General features: G+C 41.6%; 1 protein-coding gene across 1 annotated transcript in view; it reads right to left on the bottom strand.

The window, feature by feature from the left end:
• Positions 1 to 427: 427 nt before the first annotated feature.
• Positions 428 to 10345, bottom strand: part of LOC118480249 (ATP synthase subunit beta, chloroplastic-like) — a 28308-nt gene continuing 18390 nt past the window's right edge. Inside the window, exon 2 of the mRNA XM_035974999.1 lies at positions 428 to 1036. Coding sequence (XP_035830892.1) covers positions 462 to 1036 — 575 coding nt within the window. The 3' untranslated portion in view covers positions 428 to 461. The remainder of the gene's footprint in view (positions 1037 to 10345) is intronic.

Raw genomic sequence — 10345 nt, 5'->3', positions numbered from 1 at the left:
ATCTAAGTACGGCTTGCAAACGCGATTCATGAGATCCATGAACGCAGCCGGTGCATTAGTGAGCCCAAAAGGCATCACTAGGAACTCGTAGTGACCGTAACGAGCCCTAAATGCGGTTTTATGTACGTCTTCATCTCTGACTTTCAGTTGATGATAGCCTGACCTCAAGTCAATCTTCGAAAAATAACTTGCCCCTTGTAACTGATCGAACAAATCGTTGATCCTCGGCAACGGATATCTATTCTTTATCGTGACCTTATTAAGCTCGCGATAATCGATGCACAGACGCATCGATCCGTCCTTCTTCTTTACAAACAGGACAGGTGCTCCCCAGGGAGACGAACTAGGTTTGATGAAACCTTTAGCTAGCAGTTCATCCAGCCGGGTCCTCAACTCCTTCATTTCGGTTGGTGCCAGCCTGTAAACTATTCGATTAGGGGTCAGTACACAAATATTTAAGGTCATTTCTTCGAATTGCTCTCCATTTCTAAGTTCATAGCCTTCGCCGTAGCTTCATCGATGTTACCTACCAAATAAAAGGCCTGTTCGGGAAGACCATCTAATTCTCCGGAAAGGATTAATTGAAAGCCTCTAATTGTTTCTGCTAAACCAACATATTTTCCCGGAGAACCCGTAAATACTTTTGCTACGAAAAAAGGTTGTGATAAGAAACGCTCAATTTTTCGCGCTCTTGCTACGGTTAAACGATCTTCTTCGGATAATTCGTCTAATCCAAGAATAGCTATAATATCTTGAAGTTCTTTGTAACGTTGTAAAGTTTGCTTAACCTGTTGTGCAGTTTCATAATGTTCGTCACCAACGATCCGGGGTTGTAGCATAGTTGACGTTGAATCTAAAGGATCTACTGCTGGATAGATACCTTTGGCGGCCAATCCTCTTGATAGTACGGTCGTAGCATCTAAATGTGCAAATGTCGTAGCAGGAGCAGGGTTGGTCAAATCATCTGCAGGTACATAAACAGCTTGAATAGAAGTTATGGACCCTTCTTTGGTAGAAGTAATTCTAGCAATAGGTGCTGCTCCAGGGATGATATCAATCCTGAATTCCACTTGCCTATCCGGTGGCAGACCAGGTAGATCTTCAGGGAAAACTTCTGGATATTCCGAAATGACGGGGATGTCTTCTATCCTCGGTTTAGGCTCTTCAAAAATCACTTGTGCCATGTAGATGACACAACCCTTCTTTAGACATTTTGAAGCCTTGAGCATAGTCACTTGCTCAGGCAATCCGTACTGGGTATCTCCCCGAATGGTAAGCGATTCACCAGACGGAGTCTTTATCACCACTTGCTTTCTGTTGCAGACGATTTGGGCCTGGTTGTGAGATAACCAGTCCATACCCAATACTAGGTCAAAACCGGCCAATTTAAAGGGAAGTAGAGATAGAGGAAAAGAGTGGTTCTTAATGGATATCACACATCCATCTAACACAGTGGAGACGGTTTCTATGGTGCCATCTGCTAGCTCTACCTCATAATTCACATTTAAGGTTTTGACAGGCATATTCAGCAATTAGCAAAATTTATGATCTACGAAAGACTTATCAGCGCCCGAATCAAAAAGTACTCTTGCAAAGATATCATTTACGAGGAAAGTACCTGTGATCACGTTATCGTCTAGCACTGCTTCTTTCGCATCCATCCTGATGACTCTTGCATTGGTCTTCTTGGCCTCTTCAGGCTTCTTGGCATATTTAGGGCAGTTGCTTTTAATGTGCCCTTTCTCATTGCAGCCGTAGCAGGTTGCATCCTTTATCTTTTTGCAATCCACGGTCTTGTGGTCCTTGGACTTGCATAACCCGCAAGCATACGACTTCGACTGAGTCTGCGAGTTTGATTCGAGTCTACACTTTCCAAAGTGATGTCTCTTGCAGTTCTTGCACTTGGGCTTCTCACCAGATTGTTTCCCATCCTTCCTTGACCGACCCTCTCTTGTTGTCACCGCTTCCACGGTGTTTCTTGCTCGACCTCCGTGAAGTATCCTCTTCACGTTTTCTCTTCTCAGCCTCTTTGTTCCTCAGTGATCTTTGTCGGACCGCATCAAGAGTAAGGGACAAAGATATGTCGGCTACAGATCTAAAGGTCGCTGGCCGAGAGGCCTTCACGCTTGCCTTTATTTCGGGGGCTAACCCACCGATAAAACAAGCTATTCTCTTTGGCTCCGGGGTTACCAGATACGGAACCAATCGGGACATCGTGTTGAAGCTCGTGAGGTAAGCTTGACAGTCAAGGTTCGTCATAACCAACGATAGAAAGTCGGTCTCGATCTTTTCAACCTCATGTTGAGGGCAGTAATTCTCCTTGATGAGATAAATGAATTCCTCCCATGTCATGCTGTATAAAACAGACTTCCTCGAGGCCAGAACCAGGGACCTCCACCAAGCCAGGGCCTCGCCCTTGAATGATTATGACACAAACTTTACCACATCTTTCTCTGCGCAACCACTGATGTCCACCACGGTGTCCATCTCGTCTAGCCACGTCATACAATCAACCATGCCCTTCTCCCCGGTGAAATCTCGGGGTTTACAAGATACAAAATACTTGTAGGTACAACCCCTGGCGCGAGACGCATCAGTATACACTCTTTCTGGACGGACACTGTTTTCATTGGATGAGTGATTATCATCGTCCTTTTTGGGCTTAGACGGTGGTTTGCTGTGAGATTTTGAGTGGGTTTTCGGCTTTGAGTGAGGTTTGGATATGGTTCTGCTCCGGGATTCAGTATACTCCTCGTATTGTCGATCCAGGGCTGCCTTAACAGCATTGTCGACAAGAGCTTTCAATTATGCGCCCGTCAAATGAACCTGGGCGTTATCGTATTCGTCTTCTTTCGTATGACTATTCTCCCCACTAGGATCAGCCATGGTAACTTGAATCTGTTACAGAAGATAACGAAAAATTTTATTTAGGAGTTTATTATGAAATTGTCTTTTATGACAATTCATTAACCATGGTAAACAGAGACCATATCTGGTTAATTTGTTACTTACTTTTATTTAGGATTTGAACATACTTATCCTAATTACAAATAATATTGTTATTGGCATAAAAGCCTAGTCACGAGTACGTTTTTATAATATTAGCCGGGATTACAGAGAATCAAGGCATGAAGGTTTGAAGCGTAGTCCTTTTACCTTTTCTGACAGGGAGTCATAAACTACCACTGCCTTTTGTCTTATATGACAATAATTATGGCCCGTAGGCACGACATCACTAATGGATGTTTTATAATTTGGCCCGTAGGCACTACATCGCTAATGGATGTTTAATAAATGATCATCTTTATTGATGATTTAACCCATGATTTATAAATCATTAATTTAGGCTTTGGAATCGTTAGAAGGATTTTTACAAGAATGACGCGTGCGATTTTTTTTAACGAATCACATCTGCCATGAATGTTAACATGATTACAGAGGTTAACAGGGAATCTGAATCTTTTAATCAGGTCTTACCATCTTGGCCGGGTCTTATAAAGACACCTGGCTAGGTTTCACTCTTAAGATTCTTTATTTAGGCAGATTTAAATTTAAAAGGAACGATTTTTGATTTATTTCATATATAGTAATAACAAAAATAAAATTTATCACATAACATTCCATAAACTTCAAACATGATTAGACGCTGCCCTAAACGGGACTTTTTAAAATAAATAATTACCTACGCAGAGGTTTATAACAAAACATATCCACGCAGGGATCAAATACAGGATAGATGTCCGCGCAGGGACTAAAAGATAAGTCCACGTAGGGACTGAAATACGATACATGTCCACGCAGGGACAAAATTGTAATAGTAATACAACAATACATAAGGAGACTAATGATCTCGTTTCTTCCTCCCTTTTAGTAGGTTTGCTAGGCCCTTGAGAAATCCACGATTACTCTTTCGTTCTTGTTCGAAGTCTCGTTCCACACGGTTTAAACGGTGGAGTATTTCTTCTTGCTCCGGTGGAGAAAAACGTGGCTGCTGCGACGGTTGCTGAACCGGAGGTCTAGGAGGTATTGGATACCCATGAGCTGAGTAATCTGGTCTCCAAGAGGTTCCATGAAGCGCATTATAATTAGCCGCTACCACATATGGATCGGCATCATAGTTATAGTTGTAGTGCGTGTGAGTCGGCTGCTCAAACGGGTTGTACGCGGTGGAAGCGCCGTACGCTGGTATCGGATTGTCAAATCCGAATGGTGGCGGAGGTGGTGCAACTGGTGCAGAATTCACCTCTGCAGGGTGACCAGATGGTTCCCCTAATTGTGGTTCTTCTTCAGGCACTGACGGAAAATGACTCGCACTCGAGTGGCGAGGGGTGCTGAAATGGAATTCCCCTCCTCGGGTGGACATCCGTGCGCCTGATCTTCTACGCCTTGGCGGATCTGGAATTACTGGTTGAACCGGTGGCGGTGGCGGTGGCGTAACTGCCACGAACCGCGAATCCTCAGAAGGATCCTGTTGTTGCTGTTGGTCGTGAGGCGAGAAATGATGTGAAGGTGTAAAGTACCAATTACATTGGTCAAACCTCGCCTGGTAGCTGTCAGGACCTTGATAGGGTGTTCCATGGAAGGATGACCCATCAGAAATCTCGATTGGATGGTTGGGAGTACCCCTTGCAGGTTCGACGGGGTCTGTATCCTCGTCCATATCCACTGCATTGTCTTCAGAAAAGTGATCCTCTGGTCCTAAAGGGTTATACCCTATTGGCTCTTGGACATAATCTGCCGGGTTAAACTGTCCTACGAAGAAAGGTGAAGGATCGCCATAAGAACGGTGCGAAGCAGATCGCTGGAGAGGTATAAAGGATGGTTGAGGGTTATTGGGATTGTTTTCCGAATCTGGTCCAAACGAATGACGGTATGAGGGTGTTGAGCTATGCGAGGTAGAATGTCTCGCAGGTTCAAAGAGGTTTCTTCTTCGTCTCTGTGGTTCTTCACTCCTTGTACTGGAAGGAGCTCGCATGTTCGAAGGTCCAGCCTCGTGATCATTGTGAGTAATGATTGTCCCTTTGCCTCTTCCTCCTCTTCCTCGTCTGATTGCAGGCGGCATATTTCCTGCTTTCAAAACTTTAAATAACAATAAACAATAAAAAGACAAACTGGAATAACAATTCGAATTTGTCCTATGTTCTTGTCAAGACTCAAGTATGTGCAATTGTGTAACTGAGATTAAACACAAAGGCTAGTGTTTAATTCACTCAGTGTTGGCTCTGATACCAACCTGTCACACCCCGATTTCCACGTGTCTCACCGGTGGGCCCGGTGGGGGATTACCGTGACGTAGTTGGCAACAATATAGTCAAACCACACAATTATGTGAATGCACAACGGAAGCATAAAGATAGATATATTTCAACGTTAAATGTAATATCAAAGTATCACCATTGTTGAAATAAAATCCACAGGGGATCAATAATAATAATAAAGTATTGTTAAATAGACTTTAGGCATCTTAAGCTTGCGAGACTTCTAATGATGCTAAGGAGAAATCCAGCCAATTACGCATAGTACCTGCATTTAGTCTTTTTGGGAAAATACGTCAGTTTACACTGGTAAATACATTCAACTGACACTTTTGTAAAATGTTTAATAAAAATTGGTTTAAATGCACAAGGCACAAACTCTTTATAACTTGGGATAATTTATAATAAAATCTTGTAAAGAATTACATGTTTACTATGCGTTCGGTCACCCGGGTCGTGCCGGGTTAAAGTTTAATAGACACACCACATAGCATAAAACCGTGGCGGGAAAAACCGACGGCTATACCTTTATAGTCATGGACATAATGCCGGGTGTACGCCTACACCCGGATGTCAAGGTCGTGGCCATTTCGTAAAATGCTGCCAAGGATATCCGGGACATGGTCATTAAGCCCCCAAAGGCGTAAAGCCAAACAAAACAAATTTTTAAACGGATCACATTGATAATACCCAACTACTAATGGGTTGGGGTCAATTGCCCGACCAAGCGGTATTTTAAATACCGTAATCCAAGCCCGTATAACGGAAAATAAGTTAAAAGTATTTACCTTTGCAAGTATAAATCCTTAATCGAAATAAATTGCAGATAGCTTTTACTGGCCTCCTATTCTGGAACGAAGGTTTTTAAAATAACCTATTAGAATCCTAACGGGTCTTTAATCTAGCCGTAGCTTAGACCGGTCAGTTTCAAAGGATAGATACGGTTTAATCGCGTGAAAGGCGAAAACCGGGAATGGAATGTGATCTTGACCCAACAAGTTTGAAGACTTTTTTTATAGGGGTATAATAATCACACTCCGTATTTTGGGGTCAAAACAATATGGTTTGACCCGTTTCGGCTAATTTATGTAAACTAGTTACATAAGCCGAACCGTGCGCGCAAAAGGCGTAACGGGTAACCGTAAGAGTCCTACACTGGTTTCCTAAGTCAATATGCTTTAAAGAGGTTGTGGTATCAGTAGGACACCTTCCATAATGCCCGTAACGAGTTTAAGTTCATATTATGCCCCGTAGGGGGTATTTTGGTCTTTTTAAAGATTATAAAAGAGGTTTCTGAGTTCTACAGGAAATCTGAGTTTCCCGAACAGTTTATAAAGTCTAAAATACTTTATTTATTATTTAAAATCAGTAGCAACTGGAATCGGGTCAAAAGACCTTGTAGAACTCAAGTTATGGCCGAAAAGGGTATATTCGGTATTTACCGAACCGTTGCCATAACCGCAGGTTATGAGCAGGTTAAAAATAATTAAAAATCTTTAAAAATCCCAAAATATTATTTTACATCAGTGAGTAAAAGGTTTGGTGTCGAAATCCGGGTTTAGATAGGCGTTATGCTAATTGCGCTATTAAATTACTAAAGTTTCCGTAATTTGCGCTATTTAGCATAACTCCTATTCTGGACCTCGGATTGATGTGAAATTTTAGGGACATGCTTAGAAATCAGTAAATAAGGTTATGGTTCTTTCACATGTCCGAAACTCTTGTTTTAAATAAAAAAGGGCGTTACAGTCAACTTTTAAGCGTTTAACGGAAATGTGTAAAAGACTCGGACAAACAACGAACCGGCCACAGAGGGTTATACCATAATGTAACCTGGTCCTTAGAGAGTCCTAAGGCATGTCTAAATCAAACTTTAACGGGTCAGAACTGAAGTCAAAGCAAAAGTCAAAGCTTTTGCGACTTTCGGCTCCGAACCGGGTCAAAACAGTAAATGGTCGGAACAAACAAGCTTAGACTACTTAATATACTTATTATTATGTTCTATGAGTGTTTAAACAGGTTACATATCATCTACATTACTGATTATGCAAGAAATCGCAAAATAGCATTTCTGTTGACTTTTTCTAAGCACGTTTGACTCGACATTTGGACTAGTTAGAGTGGGAATCAGAGGGTGCCCTTTCAGGGGTTTAAAGCCCACATGATTACCAACATATAACTATCTTTGATTCGACAAACCATGTTGGTGCACTTGTGTCTGTACTTTGTCTGTATTTTGTAATGTATAAAACGATGTCTTTTGTCTGTTGTGTTTACGTCTTTTGTTGTATTTGTTTAAGTGTTGGAATGTATGTTTGACCAAGTCAACCATCCTCCTGGTTTGACTTGGCCAAACAGTCAACACATTGTGTTTAATATGTATGCTTCGAAGGATGTCATCGAAGGATGGATTGTATCCTTCGATGACCTCGAAAGATGATCTTTCGTTGGATACTTATGGACCTCGAAGGATATATCATCCTTCGAGGTACATATGGATCCTTCGATATCTTTCGATGGACATTCTGGTCGATAGATGATCCTTCGACCAGAAATCCCTATCCTTCGTGCATGTTAACTGATGTGGGTATATATATCCCATGTAGGTTTCACTTCACAGCAAGTTCTTTAGCAGTTGTTCAAGTTCATATTGAGAGCATTTGTGAGTGAACCCAAGGTCTTGTAAGAGAGCATTTCAGTTTGGTCAAGGGCTGTAACCGTGTCCACTGAAATACAAGAGAAAACTTTGATATATTGCTTGTCTACTCTTTCTCTTTGTAATCTTTGCTTTCATCTAAACTACGGTTTGCACTCTAGCTTGGATTCCGCACTTGCTAGAGTGTTAAACATAACAAGGAATAGGTTTATCCTCAACCTCCGAGGGACCTACAAGTGGTATCAGAGCCGTGGCTCTTTTCCTTGTTAAAACCGGGTTTGTGCAAGACTTTGGTTGTGTTTGGACAAAAACTTTCTTGGTTTAGCACCCGTTTTTAGTGTGTTTCTTGCATTATTAACCATAAAAACGTGTTCTAAACTAACCGGGTGTGTTACGGGAAGGTTTGGGTAACTGAAAATCTTGTTTGAAAAGGTTTGCTATTTTCCGGCCAAATTTCCGGCTTAACTCCGGTTGCTTGGTTGTGGATAAGAAACTTCCTTTTTGGGCATTTTTTTTTGAAAGTCAAATCTGACTTGGTGAAAAGTTGGTGCAGAAACATCCCTTCTGCCGAAAGTTGGTTCACCAACCACATCACCTTTTCACCAACCATTCGTCCTTTCTGTCTGTGTGTCAGACGTGTTCGAAAGATACCTTTCGAACTCGAAAGATCATCCTTCGATCAAGGAGATTCGACAGATAACCATCCTTCGAACATCTTTCGAAGTCAGTGTGTTGTCTTTCGAGTCAAGGAATCTTTTCGAAAGATACATCCTTCGAGTTACTGTTTCCCTTCGAAAGATAAGGATCCTTCGTGTAGGAGAATCTTTCGAAGTGATTGTTCGAAACTCAGCAGTGATCCTTCGAACACTGTTGATCCTTCGAACAAGTGTCATCTTTCGAGCATCCTTCGAGTCTTATCTGTTTAAACTTAACAACTTGTGATTTTCAGGTCTTTCGATCCAAGATCCTTCGACAGTTTGTTATCCTTCAATTTTTAACATAGTTTGTGAAAATCAATTTTTTTTAAAATTAATTTTCACCTAATATATTAATTATAAAATGGGAACAAACGGTCAATGGGATCCATCTGCGTGGACTACAACAACTTTGACTCCACAGTCATCATCTACGCAATCATCAACCACGCAATCTGCGCCAGAGTTCAACAAAACTGCATGGATGCAGGCTATTGCCCCAACTCAAGCTGCAATGATAACTGCAAATCAATGGGCATTGGTCACTAATCAAAGCAGCAGCATTCAAGCAATGATGCAGAACGATAGTGAAACTGGTACAAGCACAAAACCGCCAAAACTAAATCACATCAATGATTGGGGATGGTGGAAAGAAAGGCTGAGAACTTATGTTCAGGGGCAAGGTCAAGATCTATGGACGTGTTTCTTCACTCCATTTGAAAATGAGTTGGAAGTTGCAGGATCAAATCCAGAAACTTACAGCACAATGTCTGATGATGATAAGAAGAAATTTGAGTTGGAAAAGAAAGCATTCATGATTCTCACGCAAGCTCTTCACAGAGATATATACCACCAGTTTGTTTACTGTACAACAACTAAAAGCTTGTGGGATATGCTTACATTGAGATGTGAAGGAAATGCTCAATCAAGGAAGATCAAGCAGGAGCTGCTAAAGAAAGAGTTTGAAGGTTTTACCTACATGGAGAATGAAGGTCTAGCAGAGTTGTCTACAAGATTTCACCATCTGTTGAGTGAAATGTTTGCCTTCAGAGTCACTGCCACTCCACAAGAAATGGTGAAGAGATTTGCTGATGGCTTACCAGCAAAGTGGAGCAGTTATCTTGAGATTCTCAAGGAAAACGGTGTTCTGGATACAATTACCGTTTATGAGCTTATACAGAAATTGGAAAACAAAGATGTGGAAGAAAAGCTCAGGGCGAAAAGAACAATCACTCCTCAGAATCCAGAGATGTATTTTGGGATTGCAGGTGGTATTACTGGAGAAAAGCCAGCTTCTCAGCATGCTAAGCTTCAAACAGCGTTCATCTCCAACACCGGACCTTCAACAGCAAATCAATTTGATCCTTCAGCATACACGATGATGTATTCAAGACCAGATTCTTCTTCTCAACAACAACAACAACAACAGACAGCTCAACAATTCACACCACCGCCTTTCTTGGATCCTAACAGAGCTCAACAGCAACAACCACAACAGCAAGGATTTTATGGAAGTTCTTCAAGCTTTCAAGCTACTTCCAATCCGAACACTGTCAGATTGGACACTTCAAACTTTTCAAAAGTCAGTGTCGAGATAGCCAAGGAGCATATGGAGATGTTGAATACCTTGGTTAGTGCTTACTGTGGGTTGGTTGCAGGTCAGATTGGAAATATCAATCTAACCAACGAAGATTACCAGCAAGTTGACAAAGAAGAGTTTGAGATGATGGATATAAAGT

The sequence above is a fragment of the Helianthus annuus genome, chromosome 7, assembly GCF_002127325.2.
Source record: "Helianthus annuus cultivar XRQ/B chromosome 7, HanXRQr2.0-SUNRISE, whole genome shotgun sequence".
NCBI classification, from domain to species: Eukaryota; Viridiplantae; Streptophyta; class Magnoliopsida; order Asterales; family Asteraceae; genus Helianthus; species Helianthus annuus.
Note: the sequence above shows the minus strand (reverse complement) of the source record. Positions and strands in the feature narration are given on the sequence as shown.